General features: G+C 38.1%; 1 protein-coding gene across 4 annotated transcripts in view; it reads right to left on the bottom strand.

Annotated features, from left to right (window-relative positions):
- Positions 1-3,865: 3,865 nt before the first annotated feature.
- NEDD4 (NEDD4 E3 ubiquitin protein ligase) overlaps positions 3,866-17,449 on the bottom strand; it is a 51,465-nt gene continuing 37,881 nt past the window's right edge. The window contains exons 11-25 of one of the 4 annotated variants that reach the window (XM_030955079.1): positions 16,517-16,594; positions 16,204-16,258; positions 16,056-16,114; positions 15,145-15,210; positions 13,663-13,892; positions 12,990-13,111; positions 12,821-12,891; positions 11,267-11,362; positions 10,195-10,268; positions 9,979-10,039; positions 9,350-9,409; positions 9,146-9,253; positions 8,452-8,548; positions 5,907-5,979; positions 3,866-5,829 (exon numbers count right to left, since the gene is read on the bottom strand). In XM_030955079.1, the coding sequence (XP_030810939.1) occupies positions 5,727-5,829; positions 5,907-5,979; positions 8,452-8,548; positions 9,146-9,253; positions 9,350-9,409; positions 9,979-10,039; positions 10,195-10,268; positions 11,267-11,362; positions 12,821-12,891; positions 12,990-13,111; positions 13,663-13,892; positions 15,145-15,210; positions 16,056-16,114; positions 16,204-16,258; positions 16,517-16,594 (1,353 nt within the window). In that variant the 3' untranslated portion in view covers positions 3,866-5,726. Of the gene's footprint in view, positions 5,830-5,906; positions 5,980-8,451; positions 8,549-9,145; positions 9,254-9,349; positions 9,410-9,978; positions 10,040-10,194; positions 10,269-11,266; positions 11,363-12,820; positions 12,892-12,989; positions 13,112-13,662; positions 13,893-15,144; positions 15,211-16,055; positions 16,115-16,203; positions 16,259-16,516; positions 16,595-17,449 lie in introns of those variants that run through there. The other 3 variants (XM_030955081.1, XM_030955080.1, XR_004061038.1) reach the window with 3 other exon arrangements.

The raw sequence follows: 17,449 nt of genomic DNA, 5'->3' as shown, positions 1-17,449 counted from the left end.
AAGAAAAACAAATTGTAATGTATGTTTTTAGCCTTTGGTGTATTTCAACAGGAAGTTTTACATTCTGTCACATTTGGGAAAGCTGCCTTATCTGTCTTTCCTCAGGAGGCAGGCTCACTTACTTAATGTCTGTTTAGGTTTTCCAAGCCACTTGGCCTCCCCCTCCCCAAAATCCCAAGCCTCTCTCTGGGATGAGAACCTGAAACCTACAATGCAAAATTTGTTTGAAGTCTCATTAAGCAAGAAACCTCAAATTAAGGGCAGCTCAGCAAAACAAAACATTTTTCTACAGAATCACGTGGACAATAAACCAAGCATTACATGGAAGTTCTCCCTCATTATCCCCTTTGTGAGTTGTTTGTATTCTGATTAGCGTGCTAGTGATATATGTTCCACAGAGAAAAAGCAATTAAGTCTCCACTTCAAAGAAAAATGATTTAGTATAAGAGCACCAAAGCTTGTGCTTGCATCTCCTGCTGATTCTGTGATGCTGCAGAGCAAAATGGCAGCTGTTAAATGCTTAATTCCCATTTATAACCATGGAAGATGGTACATGTGGGTTGTCTTTTAAATGAATAGACATTTCAAAAACATGCTTCCAGGCCACCAGAGGTAGGGCTCCTTGGTGGTGCTCAGACTGCAGATAAATGAGCTCCTCTCAGTTCACATTGTAAGAACTGCAGAGTGAATCTTTTAATAGTTCATAAAAAAGGGGAGATATTAAAATAAACAAACTGCCTGATAAACAGGAAAATCTCATTGAAAAATAATATCATAAGACCCTATGTGAAGAAATCAAGTACCACAAAAAACAGAATGAGAAACAGAAACCACACATGAACAGACAGCATGAAATATAAGACACAGAAGAATCTTGTCTCCTAAAAACTAGCATCATTTTTGACCCCACAAGAAATTAGTAAAATGAAGACACTATTTAAAAGTACACATATTCAGTTTTAAGTATTTCATATGTTTCAGCATGTTACCATTGCCACAATGCAATTCCCACCCTCGGGAATTGATGAGGATCGTGCATTTGGTAAGTAATGCTGAAATTGCACTGAAAAAAGTACACAAGGAAAAAAAAAAAGGAAACGTGTGCTGATCCAGGACACGTTCCACATTGAGAGTATGCCAGAGGCAGACATGGATTTCAAGGACATGTATGCAGATTTTTGTAAAGATGTCATCAATTAGTGAAATAGCACCAAACTGTGCTATGGATCTACAGAACAAATCAAATGTCAAGGCACTAGATAGCTTACAAAGTAAGTGTATGTATGAAAGAGTGAGGTTAGAGAAACAGGATAAAGAAGGAGTATTAGCAGTTTACACTCATGTATTTTGCCCAGGTTTTATGCATTGGTCCTAGTCTCTAACAAAAAAAAAACAAAAAACCAAACAACTTGTTTGATATGCTACAGATGTGATATTTTAATAGTAATTTAAAATAATTTAAGTCATGTGTTCTTCAAACTGCATAAGTGAAGACTCTTGCACTTTCTATAGAAATTATTGTTTTTCACTTTGAAGGGAAAAACCAACAACACCCACTGCCCCAAACATTCAAGTGAGTGTTGAATGTGTCTTGTTCATGCCTGAAGACTCATTTCCCTACCACCACACTGCAGAGCAGTTACACAGACATTACCTTTAGAATAAAGGAGAAATTTTCAAGTTTCCACTGCAAGACTTTGTTGAGGTTGATCTATACACTTACCTTTTTTAGGCTAAATAAATTCCCTTCAAAAGCATCATAACTATTTATTCAGAAACACTCTTTGCTATATAACCGTAATAATTAACACACAAACAAACACCACCAGCAGCCTTATTAAACATGCAACAGGAATAGTTTAACTTCCTAGGGAAGTTCAGTCCCTGAAAAGTTTCCCAGAGATTTCACACCATCCTAACACATCTAACCCTGTGCCAGCAGCTCACATCCTTACTGTGCCAGCAGCTCACATCCCTGCTGTGCCCCATCATCCAGTGAGCCCAGGGGGCCTGGCCCAGCCATCTCCAGTGCCCAGGGAGGTCCTGTGGCCACTCCCAGCCCAGCCAAGAGTCCAAATCCCAGGCAGAGCCTCCACTGGAGTCTCCAGGTCTAGAAAAGATTCCTGGAATCAGCACTGAGCTGTAGAAGCCACAACCAACAGGAGAGAATTGTTTTGCTTACAGCCCTCCAAATTGGAGCAGCTCAGAAAACTGCAACCACAAACTTCCCTGAATTTTCAGCGTGGCGTTTTTAAAGCTGAGAAAAGCAAAACTATTCCTGTTGCAGCCACCCTCTGCCTCCTGTTGTGATCCATCCCCTGCCCTAGAATGTACATTTTTCTCAAGATCTTTTTCATCTCTCAGTTTCTTCATAGATCAATATTTCTTAACCACATCTGCACGAAGTCCCTTACCAAACATCAACCCTATATCCATTTTTCCCCCCAGATTAGCTCTCACCTGCCTGAGAAACTCTTCTTCCTCACCCCTCACCTGGCACCTCAGCTGGGTGTTAAGAGCAATGAAATCAGTGGGACGGACCTGGTTTGCTGGCTCACAAGGAAGCAGCTGTTAACCTCTCCTCTGCAATGGCACATAAGGAATCTACAGCTGGCATGCAGAACTGTGCTTCTGGTGAAAAAAATGGGTGTTCACAGGAGCATCTCTGGAGTTTCCCCCCCCCCCTCTGTGTATGTGCTTCAGGGAATACAGAGGTTGATGGGCAGAAAATGCAAGTGCAAAGGGACAGGTAGCAGATCCCAAGAGCATCTCCCTGGTTGCCCAAGACTGCACCCTTGTTTGGCTGTCCATGACCCCCTACAGAAGCTTCCCAGGTTGCTTCCCTTTGCACTGCCCTGCCCACAGTTGTGAGGGAATTTAGTCTCCCCTAAGAGCCAGGGTTTACAATTCCAGAATTCCTTGACAAGCTACCAAACCCACCCTGCTCCTTCCTCATGACAAACAGCAGCCTAGGGCAAGTCCTGACCAGGATGTTCCCACAAGGGTCTGCACCAGCCTGTTGTCCCTTCTGCAGCCCTCACTCCATCCAGCAACGAGCCATGTCTTTTACTCCTCTCCCTGGCTTTTCCTTGGCTGCTCTGTGTTCAGGCACACAAGGCAGGCCCCCTTCAGCCTGTGCCATCCTCCACAAAGGCTGCCCCACTCCCATCACCCTGTCCCAGAGGGTTGGAGCACCTCTCCTCTAAAGAAAGGCTGAGAGAATTGAGATTGTTCTGGAAGAGAGAACGTTTCAAGGTGACCTAGCTGTGACCTTCCAATACCAAAAGGGAACTTACAGGATAGATGAGGCAAGACATGTAGTGACAGAGTTCAAATTGAAAGAGAGTAGGTTTTGATTAGATATTAGGAAAAACTTCTTTACTGTGAGGATGATGAAGCACTGGCACAGGTTGCCCAGTGAAGCTGTGGCTGCCCCATCCCTGGAGGTGTTCAGGGCCAGGTTAGATGGGGCTTTAAGCAGCCTGGCCTGGTGGAAGGTGTCCCTGCCAATGGCAGGGGGCTGGAACTGGATGATCTTCAAGGTCCCCTCCCCACCTAGGCCATTCTATGATACTCACCACCACCATTAAGCACAAGCCGCCATCACCACTCCCCCACAAATTTAGTTTAAAGCCCACAGAAAGGACCTGCTGCTGGGCACTCCCTGCTGCTGAGGCAGGGTTTCAGGGCCCCTCTCCCACTACCCACCCAGCTGTGCACCTACCAGGAAGGTTCCCAGAGCAGGGAGGAGCCTGGCCCTGCCTCACCTGCTCAGTGGCCTCAGCATCTCTAGGCTGGCCATGCACTGAAGGCTGACAGTGACCCAGAGCTTCTAGAAAAACACAATGTGTGCTTTTGCAAGGCTGCACATCTCAGGAGCAGAACACCAGGAAACAGCACTGCTGCATCTTCACTGCTCTGCAAAAGCAGCAGCATGTTGTGGTGGAACTACTGCCGTGGCCTACCTAGGAGTACAAAAATTACTCAGTTCTTGCTATTTCAAGATTACCGATTTGCACTTCAAAGAACTCAATCACAACTTATTAGAATAAACTTTTATTTACTGCTCTCAGGATCCTTATTTTATACTTTAAAGTATGCAACAAAACCTGCTACATTCAAATCTATACAGATTTACTGATATATCATTCACGTTTTACAAAACTGCATATAGATTTGGGAAATTTGTATAAGTTACCTTTATTTACATGTAATACTCTCAGTCCTAATGACCTAGTCAAAGGATAAAACAAAGTGGGATTTTAAATATCCCTTAAGACCCATTAACATTTGTTACATAATTTACATATCTTCAGAGAGAGATGTGCTACACGTCCTTCTTGCATATTTATAGACTGTGACTAAACAGAAATTTGGTGGCCAAAGCTAGGTACTGTCATTTCCTCAGATCATATTGGTAATAAAATGTTAAAATTTGAGCAAGTCAGGTATACAAACCAATTTTTTTTTCTTTCAGAACCAACTTTGCTAATCATTTTAACCAGCACTTGCCCAAAAAAAAAAGTTAATATTAATACAAAAAAGACCCACATTTACAAAAAAAATCAAACTAATATTTATATATGACAAGTTGATCTACAATAAATTGCACATTGTTGGTTATGACTTTGGTTATACTGTGTTAACAAATTTGGTTTCTAGACTAACACTGGAGAAAAAAATATAAAAATGCAGCTGTAGAAACTAGCAACCTGTAAACATATCACAGAACCAAATTCTGCACCTGATCAATGTGCATAACCTCCATGCAGTTCAGGAGTTTGCACATAACAGACTGCTGAATTTGGCCCAGAAAACCCTGTAAACATGTTCTTTATTGTTATGTAGTGCAATACTGCAAGAATGGATAATAAAGGCCTCTAACTATCAGTAACGAAATACTGAGTGATATCCATACAAATTTCATTTTAAGATTGATTTGTTGCAAAAGGCTGAATTGAAAATATTATCATTCAACTACAAATTTATCCAAAAACGTGATGAACACTCAATAAACCAACATCAGTATACAAATTCAAACAAAAAATGGATATAATTTCTCATTAAAAGTCAGAATTATGCTGCTTATCTGTTTTGTATAAAAATCTTGGGTTTGTTACACTGTTTTAGCAAAAGCAAGTTAGAAACAGAAGTCTAACAAATGTAGCAAGTTGGTGTTCTGCAAACAAATGTTTTCCAATGTTTATCTAATATGCTGAATTATAAGGTGCTTTGGGCAGATCTGTTGCAAAGAGCCTGAAGCAGCACAAATGATGATATTGTAATACACAAAGTTTGTTGGCTTTTTTTGTTTGGCTGGGTTTTTTTTAAAACAGTTTAACAATTTCAGTTGCTCCTCTTGAAGCAGCAAATCAAATTTAAATCCTCTGCAAAGATTTCTTCACAGCTTTACTTCAGCAGTTTACTGCAGGACAGTCTCAAATATTGTACATGAGGCAACTGCTAAAAACATTTTAGTTTTTTACTTACTTGGCACTGGCTGATCCAATGTGTATATTGCATGTATCAGCAAATACACAAAACTATGGAAATGCAAAATACATTTTCAAAAGTTAGTGATTTTTAATACTTAGTTATTTTACACACTATGAAGATTCAATAGCCATGTGACTAAATACAATGGTAGTCCCTGGAAAATTCAGATTTCTTTGTAAACCGTTAAAATGAAATTGCAGCACTGGACCAACATAATTTATGTCTGTATCTTAATCAACCCCATCAAAACCCTGAGTGTTTTCAATCGCTAGAAGAAGTTTATCCCATAAATCTTCAAACGAGTCATACGGAGGCAAATCCAAGCGATTAAAGCTGAAAAACAGATGAAAACTCTTAAGTATTTTATCACTTATACTAGAGGTCATAATTTATCTGAATTAAATACTCACCAGGTATGAGCTCTTGGCAGTTTTTCAGGGGTACCCCACTGTTCAACTGTGAACAATTGTGGTCCATTTGAACCTGAAGAAAAGAACCCATCAATTTTCACCCTATTATGAAATCCTTCTATAATCAGAGATACAAATGATGACATATTTTGGGGGTTTTGTAATCCAGGTCTGACATCTGAAGGAGCTATCTATATGAATAAAATACAGACTATAGAAATTAATAGTCAATAATCCCAATTTTCTTGTAGTTTAATTATTTCTTGCTATACCTCAGTTTCAAGAAACTTTTACATCTTAAGTGCAGAAGCCTAAGACCTAAATGTATTTGCATAGTAGCTGACATTGAAGTTTTTATACCTTTTATACTTTATACTTTTATAACAATTATAAAGTTTTATATTAAATTATAAAATAAGTTTTATTGTTATAAGTTTCTATACTTTTTTATACTTTTATAAATTTTGCATGTAAAAACTTAGACATGTTTATCACCATGTGCCAAGTTTTATAAGCTGGTAGAAAGTAGCCAATGCTCTGATGCAGCAACAAAAATAAAGTAACTGAGAACTTTTGGAAATATAGCAATCATATGTGTACTCCCACGATGTTCTTATGCATCTGACAGAACATTTTTTGGCTAGCAAAAACAGCCCCAGCTCCCTCTGTCCTTCAAGAACTGTCTTACAGCATCCTCAATTCTCACCAAGCAGATGCAAGGAGTATTTTACAACTGTTTCCTTAAGCTGGGAGAAGTCTGCAGTTAAAAAACGAGAAAGACAAAAGCTGCACTATGTCAGATCATGTCTGTTCCGGGCCCTGGAGCTCCAGCACGGCTGGGTTTGCTGCCGAGCTGGGAGCCCTGGAGTTTGAGGAGAGGAGCGCCCGGCGGTGCCACGAGAGGGAGATCTCGGCCAGGCAGCGGCTCCAGCGCTGCCGGCGGGCGGGGAAGGGAACGGCCCGGCAGCGGCAAAACACTGAAAAACCACGTACAGCTCTTTCAACACAAGGTACAGGAAATGTCATTGTTACCGGCGTTTAGTAAGGACAGCATGCTGACCACATTAAAGCAGAAATAACTGTAGGAGAAACAAACAAAGCACTGTGCAAGACAACTGCTGGTTGAATTTTTCATTAATGAGTGAGTGAATACAATTACAGAAAACTGCTCAAGCATATTCTAATCCCTGGGCAGAAAGAAGCCAAGAACTTCAGCAGTTTCTTTCCCTGTATCAATTCTTAGTTCTGTCTCTAGTAGTGTTCTTAGACAAATAAGCAGAGCTCCTGGGGTAGCAGAATTCTGACTGGGTTCCCCTGTGATGAGCAGGTGCTGTAACACCAGCAATGCCAAGGCTCAGGTGCAGCAGCAGACACATGGCTAAGCCTGCTGAGCACACTGCTCTTCCCACTGCAACTCACAACTCATTTACTGATGGAACAGAAAAAATAAACCAAGTATCTCAAGCTACGTTAGGGAAGGTATAGGTTGGATATTAGGAAAAAAATTTTCACCAAAAGAATAATAAAGTACTGGAACGCTCTTCCCAGGGAGGTGGTAGAATCACCACCTCTGGATGTGTTTAAAAAAAGACTGGACATGGCACTTGGTGCTATAGTCTAGTTGAGGTGTTAGGACATAGTTCAGACTCAGTGATTGTAGAGGTCTCTTCCAACCTCATTATTCTGTGATTTATGATGAAAATGAAGAGATGGAGAAATGGGAACACAAGATGGGTGGTTTTGTTCACAATCCTTTTGTTTTATAAACAAATTAATGTCCTGTTTAAAAAATAAAGAAATGTTTAATCAAATTCAGTCACTTGCACAGCATCTCAAGCACTTTTAGCCTTAATAAAGTAGTCTATCAGAAAACATAATAGCTGATGGCAGCTGAGAACAGACCTCCCCTAAGCCAAGCATCCCCACCCTTTGTGGGCTGCTCTATCTGCCTGCCTGCAGTCTGCCTGCCCACAGTGGCTTTTCTGGCTTTGCTATTGAAATTTGCTCCCTGCTGTCCTCTGCTTGTCTCAGTCTCAGCATTGCAGGTTCAGTACTTTTCTTCTGACTTTATGTTTAACTCGTGACATTTCAGTGGTCCCCTTTGGAGTATATCCTTACAAACAACTGCATCTGTACAACCATGGCTTGTGAGCAGATAAAAGCAGTTGTGGAACTGAAGTTAACTGCTGATGCCAGCATGTCTTTGTAATCAGATCTTGGATAACTGAGAATTTTCTTCAAGCTCAATCATGTGTTAAACAGGGATTTTTGCAGCTCTTGAGAACTTTAAAAATCCACATTCATTTGAGAACTCCTATACATTTAGAAACTTCAAAACCAGAATTAAACCAATATGTTCCTATATAGAACATGGGAAAGGTGATAAGTACTCTTCTCTAACTTTGTTTCTTATAACTGCCAGTACATACTAAATTTTAAAACAAAATTTAAAAAAAAATTTGACAATGCCTGAAGTCAAACATCAGGACAACGCTGGTATCGGGTTCTTTGTTACTTAATTGTGAAGATAATCTTAAGTACTCACCATACAGCTCAGCAAACCCATTCATGGGAACACGTGATGTGCCAGTAACAAACTGAAGTAATCTTATTCTCTTTTCAGAGTCCATCATTAAGACTGCCTATGTATGATAATGATTACAATTAAAGATTTAATTTTAAATTAAGGTTTTAAGCTAATAGACTTATGCAAAATATTCTCTACCTCTAAATCATTATCTATGAAATATATATGGTTTTTTTTTTAGTGACACACACAGTCTAATTCATTGCCTATTGCTTAAAGCTATGAAGTCAACAATTTTTTAATGGCACTGTAACAAGAGCATGGTTACTGGCTTAGCAGGCTGTTAAAATGCTTCCCTTGAAGATTTGGGCCCCCTACTTTCTTTGAAGTTTCTTATGTTATGAACTAGAAGCCAAATTCCTGTAATTTATTAAACAGAAGAGTTTAACACCTCTTTAGTGTAACCATGCCAGGAAAACCTACACAAATATTTTTAACCCCAGTCAGACAGGGATATTTTTGAAAAAGCAATCATCAGTATTGCATTTACATTCTTACCATGCATCTCACCTTTAGTTTTCTTATTTTCTCAGGAATTTTAATGGTCAGATAATATTTACCTAACCTTTTAATGAATCGAACTATAAACTAGCAGAAAGGCAGCAGCTTTTGAACACATTTTCAAGAAGAAAATATTAGAACTTCACGATACCTTCCAGAACCACTGTATTACTTGATGGTTTATGTTGTAGCCATTTTTGTATTTTGTGTGTAGTTTCCAATCAGCCACGTCCACATCTCCCAATCCACACATTAATAACTACACAGATAAAAAAACCAAACAAACAACACCAAAGTTTAAGTCAGTAAACTAAAGTTTCAACATAATTTGTTCTCTTTTCCATGATACACCTACCTCTAGCTCATTTTCATCAAAAATTTTAATCAGATCCTGTGGTATTAGTTCAAAAAAGCCCTAAAAAAGATGAGGGAAATTTGTAAAAATCAAGGCAACATTATTTTAGTTTTTAGTCACGAAGAAGGATATTGAGAGGCTTTGGTAAACACAGCCAAAGCAATATATCAAAGACAGATGTTTGGACACCAGTAGTCCTCAGTTTCATTACAGTACTTTTAATTAATTTCTCACATCTTTACTGTGCAATACTGAGTGATAAGTATGGAAGTCTGAATATCATCTATGTAATACAATTGGTACAAAAAAGGGTAAATTGCCTAGTTTAAATCAAACTCATATAATTAAATTAAGTTTAATTTCTGCAGAGGTCTTTAAATAGCTTGCTCTGCAGCTAAAGCTGTCAGTCAGGACTGAGAAATAAGCAAATTTTTCAAGATGAATTAAACACCTCAGTTAAAACATAGCAAAATATTTTTAACTCTGAAATAATTCAAAGCTGACACTACAAACAGTATCGCTGTCTTTTCTAATACTTTAAACAAAATTATTAGTGAGTCTTCAGGGTGTCCAAAAATATCAGATACAACAAACTCTTAGAAGAATTCATTTTGTAATTAGAACTGTACCTCTTTAAAGGCTGTCATTTGTTTCTGTACTCGGCTCACAAATCTCCACTGAATTACAAGACTGCAAAAAAATAAAAACCCAAACAAAACCACATTTAAAATAAAAGTGATTTATATACAAAGCAACAACTTCCTTTTATAAATAAAGCTAACACAGAGCCCCTGTGCTAGAGGGCAATCCAGTGAGGTACATTGCACACAGCAGCCACTACTCACTGAATGTAGTCTCTCTTGTTCTTGTTGGTGACAACTATTTCTGATCCACCAGTTTTCAGTTCATGTTGATGGGTCTAAATGCAATGCACAGAACAGGTCTTAAACAAGGTGAATATATAACAGAATTCCTATGTTAATATTAAATAATTCATGCAACTCTTGAAGACTGCAGATCCAGTCACACAGGTCACCTAATAAACAGAATGTGGTACATTTTTTAAAAAAAAAGATGTATTATTAAGGGGTGCAATGGGAAACCTCCTTTTCTGACCTGCTACAGCACACCACCCAAGACTGCATACAGATTCACAGAAAGGCACACTTCTCTAAATGCATATTCCATGACCCAGCCCTCATTCCAAATCTCAAGGAAAAACAATTACAGAAACCACTTCAGCAATCATCCCAGCAAGTGAATCAATATACATCTCTGTTACAAAGTGACTTATAATACTAGAACCTCAGAAGACAAATATCTCTTTTCAGTTATCGCTGATGTACATTTTCATTGTTTCTTCTCAGGATCACTGCTGTTACATAAGACCATGAAGGTTATTATCCTTAGATCTAGCTGGCAACTGCAATTTGGAAGTTTTACTCAAGACCTGTGGTATTTCTATATGACTTATCTTAAACAGCTTTGTATGCAATAACAAACTTGTTTATTCTATAGGTTTCTAGTACATCTTAAGAGAAAGGAAACATGTTGTTATCTCCCAGCAATTCCAGCATTTTCCAAAGGAACTCATCCTTTCCAGCCAATCACATAAACCCAACCTCTACTCCAGATCAAATCATGGACTATGGATATCTTAGTCTTGGTTGCCATCACAGCAATAGCTACATTTCAATGCAAGTAGTATTCAACAAAAAAGCACAAGCAATTTTTTTAAGTTCTGCTCATTTCCAAGTCCTTTATCACACCAGGCTGAAATGCACTCACCACGTGAGTGGAAAGAGTTGAGGGAGTGAAGGGGTTTTCTTAACACCATACACATAAAATCCCCTAATTCCACAGGTCAAGTATTTTCTTCCATGTTTTTTCTACTCCACATTACATGAACATACTAACCTGACCAAAAAGCTCTTCATCAACTATGAATCTGAGGTCCAGTTCTGTTGGATCATTTTCAAGAATCCATCTCAGAGAATTGTAATATTCACTATCCTAAGAGAAAATTACAAAAGAGTAAATGCTAAATAAAGTAGCCACCCTATAAACTGCAAGAGGTTCCATGACAGCCCAGTGAACACTTCTGCCTAGGGTAATCCTATACTGGATACAGAGACACTGCAGTTGTACAAAGCTCTGAAGACCTTTAAAACCTGATTGCTCAGCAATCTATGTAAATGTCTCCAATAGCAAAATGGTGGTAAGATGGTATAGCACTATCTGAAGTGCTATAATTTGAACTCTTCTCTTGTCTCTCACCCTCTATTTATCTTCTTTTTATTGTCAGGCATTACTACAAAGAACCTTAGGAAATGAAACTTAAGATAAAGCCAACCACACATTGGCTCCATCCAAAGCAGTGTGATCAGGAGGTCGAGGGAGGTGATTCTGTCCCTCTACTCAGCTGTGCCCAGCTCTGGGCCCCCAGCATAAGGATATGGAGCTGCTGCAGCAAGTCCAGAGGAGGCCACCAAGATGCTGTGAGGGCTGGAGCACCTCTGCTCTGGAGACAGGCTGGGAGAGCTGGGTGTGCTCAGCCTGGAGAAGGAAGGCTCCAGGAGACCTTCCAGCACCAATACAGGAGCCATAGAACAGATGGTGAGGGACCTTCTATGAGGGAGTGTAGTGACAGGATGAGGAGGGCAGATTTTGCTTGGATATTAAGAAATTCTTCCCTGTGAGTATGGTGAGTCACTTCCACAGGCTGCCCCATCCCTGGAAGTGTCCAAGGCCAGGCTGGACAGGGCTTGGTGCCACACCCTTCTAGTGGAAGGTGTCCCTGCCTTGCAACCCAAACCATTCCATCATTCTAGAGCACCAAACAAAACAAAATCAAAACAAAAAAAATCAGGACACATCTATAAATCTATTACTCAGAAACAGATAGTAACTGCCTGCTGTAATCTTAAAGGGCAGCAAAACCAGTAACAGATTCAAAAGATAGAATAAAAATCACTTTGTCCATGAGCATTCTAGATAAGAGCCATTATCAGGGAACCAACCAAACAAGAAAAGTCTAAGGGATGTGTTTTCCTCTAAAAATATGTAACATTACTCAACTATTTTCAGTCCCTGAAATTATTAATTTTTATAATGAAAGAAAGAAACTAATTTAAAAAACAGGTTAAGATAAATCCTGAAAATATTTATATTCTATTTTAACAATCTCAGTGTCTAAAACATTTTAAGAAAACATCACAGAAAGTTTAGGTTCTAGTTTCCAACACAGCTTAACTGACTTGAACCTGAGCCTAGGTCTTTGATTTTCATTGGAAGTTTTAATTCCTATACAACTTATGGACTTATAAAAGATGTAGGCTAAGATATCTTTGAATTGTGAATTTTCAACCTTCAAAATGTAGATTATAGATATATAGGTATTATATATAGATATATACATAAAAATTATACATTAACATTAAATTTGTCAACATGATAAAGCAAATTACATACCACAGACTCCATATCATGTAGTGTTATTGGTTTTTGGAGCATCATCTTGTAAAAAGGACGAATAAAAAAGGCTTTAAAGAAGAAGAAATAAATTTAACAGATATAACTTAAGACTCAAAACACATGCAATATTAATCTGAATATCACATTACATAAGATAAATACTAACCATCCAAAAGTTTACCGTGGTAAACAGCCATTCCAGCCACACGACCTATAAACTTGAAATAAGAGAGATGATCTTCATTGCAAAGCCCAGAGTTCGGATTGATCTGCAGAGTATAGTTATCTCTGAAGAGTTGAAGGAAGGAACAGGGAAGAGAAAGAAAAACAAAAATGTTGTACTATTGGACCAGTCTCACATGTGAAGATCTGAAAGACATCACTTATTAAATCAGCTACTGCTTTTCATGATGATATCTAATATTAAACAATACATAATAGAAGACTATTAGCATATCAGAAACAACCACCAGGAACTACCTCAGTAAGTTGGAGATAAACCAAAGAGAAGGGATTAACTCCCATTCATTTTAAAGCAAGGTAACATTCTCTGCATTATGGTTACACAGTGCCTCTTCTGTATGCAGGAGATGGTTGCAAGCACGTGCTTGTCCATGCAAAAATGCCGTGGCTTATGTTAGACTGCTGTACAAAAACCTCACAATATTGTTTCCACGTTACTCTTCTGGCAAGCAACCGGGTGCAGATTGTTGCAGTTATTATCAATTAAACCCTCTGGTACATTTGCAAGGGCAGCAGGAACCCCATTTTTAAAGAAGGTACAAGAAATACAATTTCTTTTCCTAAGTTTTCACATCTTCCAGAGTGGTATTACTTACGTAGCTGAATATTCAAACAATCCATAATAAGGATTAAACATTTCTTTAGAGAGAAGGAAGAACCATTCCCTGGCAACTCCTCCATAGTCTAAACCTTTTTCACCATCAAATTCAATCCAAAGTCTTGCTTTAAGGAAATCTGCTCTCTTTACAGCTATGATTCTTCTGTAAGAATCTTCAAGGATTGTTGTGCGATGAATTTTCATTTCAAACCTATTTGGAATATCACTCTAAAAAAGAGAAACATGAAAATAAAGAATAAGGAAAATAAAGAAACAAAACCCAACATCTTAAGAGTTTTGCAGAATATGCAAATTCTGAAAATAGACCAAGAGAACACAGAAATTGTTTCCTTACATAGCTTGGAAATATAACAGAGTATGATTGAAAAGAGGCTCCATTTATCTACAATTCAACTAGCAAAGAAAATTTCAGATGCTAACTTCTATTTCATGCTAAGAAAATACAGTTAAAGTTCTCACTAGTAACAGCATATGGGCAGTTGCTCTGCATGCAGCAAGTGTCTTCTGACACTGGACATCTATCATATTACACACTTGATTAAAAACAGCTCACAGTTGACACATAAAATTATCTGGAACCATTTTACCTGACTTATTTCACCTTCTAGTTCAATATTCTATGAGCCTAGGCATCCTGTTCTCTTACTTGAGACAAAATCTACAGTTGTATTTAATTCTTAAACTACCACAATTGTATTGTGTGGCTGAGCTCTCTATCTCAGACTAAGATACTGACACTTGAAGGAATGTCAATCTTGTTTTACTAGGACACAAAAAACAAGGTGCATTTATAATTGTGTGCGACTTACATGCAGCTCAAAGTGCACAGGCAGACTTGGCAGGTAGGTGAAGCATGGATCTAAACCCAAAGGTTATTCTATATATAAAATACCTCCCAAGGATGTAAAATTTGATTGAACTTGTGCAGACTCATTGTTATCTAGCTGTCCAGATGCTATTTACAGTCTTTTATGCTACATGTTATAAATATACCTGGCACTGCCACTTCAAACTAGAGTTTGGAAACAAGATCCATAAACTTCAGATTTTAAGGCTGTAACAATTTATTGCAGTCATCCAACCTGATCGTGACAACAGCAGAGATTTCTACATAGACAGACTAAAATCTATTCTGAGAACTTTCCATATTCTGACTTTCAAAAACTATTCCATGTTTGATCAGTGATTTCCAAACTTTTCTGTTGTCAGTCTTACTTTCAGGGTCATGACATTGTAACCTTTGAGAATTTCTACTTTTTAAATTAGATTGCTTACAGTCTTCATCAGCGCATAAAATCACAAACCCTGCTGCTAGAGCAAATGCTAATTGTTATGAAGTTAGTGCTTCACAAATGTATTTGTGATCAGACAGTAAATTTACCTTCCCTGTAAACTTGCTTTCCCTTGTTTAGGGGCCTAAGTTTCATAACCTTCTGCTGGATTCCTACTGATTACTGACCTGTTTCTTCAATTTCTTTCTGAAGAATTCATACTTCCGCTTATAGTCCCTGGAGTAAGGCACAGCCTTTGGGGAAAAAAAAAAAGGAAAAAAGTCTTGTGTGTCTTGTGAAACACAGACAAGCCATTTAAATTCTGAGATAACAGGAATACATGTTTTACTGAGTGCCAGGGGAAACTTCCAAATTTATAAACACCAGGAATGAAAAGCACTTCTCTGCTCAGATCAGATCCACAGAATTCATGCTGTACTTCCCCATTAGCTGATGGAACTGCCTGAGATCCCTGAGTGGCCCAGATCAAAGTGACCAAAATGCCTTTGGTGACGTCCATTTCCCTGCTGGATCATGAGAGACCTGGCTACAAACACCTCTATTTTCCATGGACAGGGAAGGTTGTTTACATATGCAGGCTATTAATAAACACAGATATCAGCTGAACACTAAAACCCATCTATAATTATAATGCAAACCATCTTTGCAATTAGTTCTGGTAATTTCACACTTCAGATTAAGTATTGAGGCTGGATAATTATTTTCCAGTTGAAAATCAATTTAATTCCTCTTGAAGCCCTTTTTTTAAATTTTTTCTTCTTTTTTTCTCAAATTTACTTCATGAATTGAGCTAGTGTGGACAAGAAATAAGATTTCCTTACACATTTCAAAGTCCTCACTCCAGTCTATAAGGAAACTTTCTTACTACCATGGGAACTGCTTTTCCTTTCTGGCATTTAAAGACCATTTCCCTAGAAAGCTCTCTGAACAGTTTTTAAAAAGAAATAAAATAAAAATGCTTTGTTCAGACACCCTGGAAGTTTCACTTTCTAGACTAACTGATAAATAACAAGAGTTTATTTCGATTCTATTAACAGTATTTCTGAAGAAAATGAAAATCTACATTAGGAAAGCTTACTGGTCCAGTTATTGCCACATTCTGCAGTCGAGGATCCTCCCATTGTGTTCTTTTTGTATCTGCAAGAAAATTTTTAATTAGTTCCATTAATTCAAATAATGGTCACAAATAAAATGATGAGTAGGGAAGAATACTACATTGTACATACTGTGGTTTATGAAGAATATTCTTCCATCTGTGTGAGTTCTCTCTTCCCACCCTGGCTGTAAAAAGACAACACTTTTATTACACTTTTTAATTACATTTTTATTATGAATTTCTGATCATATAGTGTGCATAGAACTCAACATGATCTGTAGTTGTGGGCATTCCTCTCCCATCTACTGCCAGCACTGAAATTCAAACCAGTATTTTTGAAGGAAGAAAGCAGGCAGCATTTTCTCATGTGCAAATTTCAATAATGCTAACTTAAATAGTTAAATTGTTTCATCTGCAAAACAAGTATAAAATGGTTTACTTACTGGTAATGGGCCCAGGTCAACTGGATCTAGGGAAGTCTTTCTCCTTGGATGAGCAGAAATTTTCAGTCTTGGATCTTCCTTTGAAAAGAAAACAAGCAGCATGTTAAAATCCTTTTGCTGTTTTGTTTTGCTTTTAATTTTTGTTTTGTTTTTATTAATGATTTTGTCAAGAATATGCCTAGTACTAATTAGGTAATGGCTGCATATTCTGCAGCCAGAGGAATCCTTGTGAATTCTCAGTCCTCCAGTAATTTACAATCATCTTCTAGTAACCTCTCGCTTCATTTTATTTACATATATAGAAACATAAATCCCTCATTCAATTCAGTTTTTGTGTAATTGAGTTGAATTACTCTTTCCACATGATTTCTGACAAACTTTATACTTTTTGGGTTTGGTGGGGTTTTTTGTTGTCTGGTTGACAGGTTGAGGTTTTTTGTGGGAGCTAGGGTGAAGGTGGTTGTGTTATATGAGTTCTTTTCATCTACCTGGAGAAAAGAATACCCAATTTAAATCAATTTCATGCATCTCTCTTTCCCTTCTACCTGACAGTAACACTGACTTACTCTGGAGATGCTTAAGCCCATCTAGCAGCACCGCCAAGTGGCGTGCAGTGCCCCTCTGTGGAACTGCAGCTCTACAGTTCCCTCATCCATATAGCACTTGCACCTGCTCTGCTCTCCTAAGCATTCACAGAAATTTGTCTTGTGTCCCGTGATAAATTCAAGGTAATGGATTTCCTGTTGAAGGTATATTTACAGAACTCATTTCTGTGAACAGCTCCTATAAGCTACCACAGTTCTGCAATGTAATTTGGGAGGGGCTTATATCTGTGAAGCAGATTCTGGTTTTCCTCCTTCCAAGCTCAATTTTCAAGTACCAATAAATTAGTAAAATTGATAATCTTCTACTCATGACAAGTATTATAACTTG

The sequence above is a fragment of the Camarhynchus parvulus genome, chromosome 10, assembly GCF_901933205.1.
Source record: "Camarhynchus parvulus chromosome 10, STF_HiC, whole genome shotgun sequence".
NCBI classification, from domain to species: domain Eukaryota; kingdom Metazoa; phylum Chordata; class Aves; order Passeriformes; family Thraupidae; genus Camarhynchus; species Camarhynchus parvulus.
The sequence above is the reverse complement of the archived record's forward strand: the minus strand, read 5'-3'. Positions and strand labels throughout refer to the sequence as shown.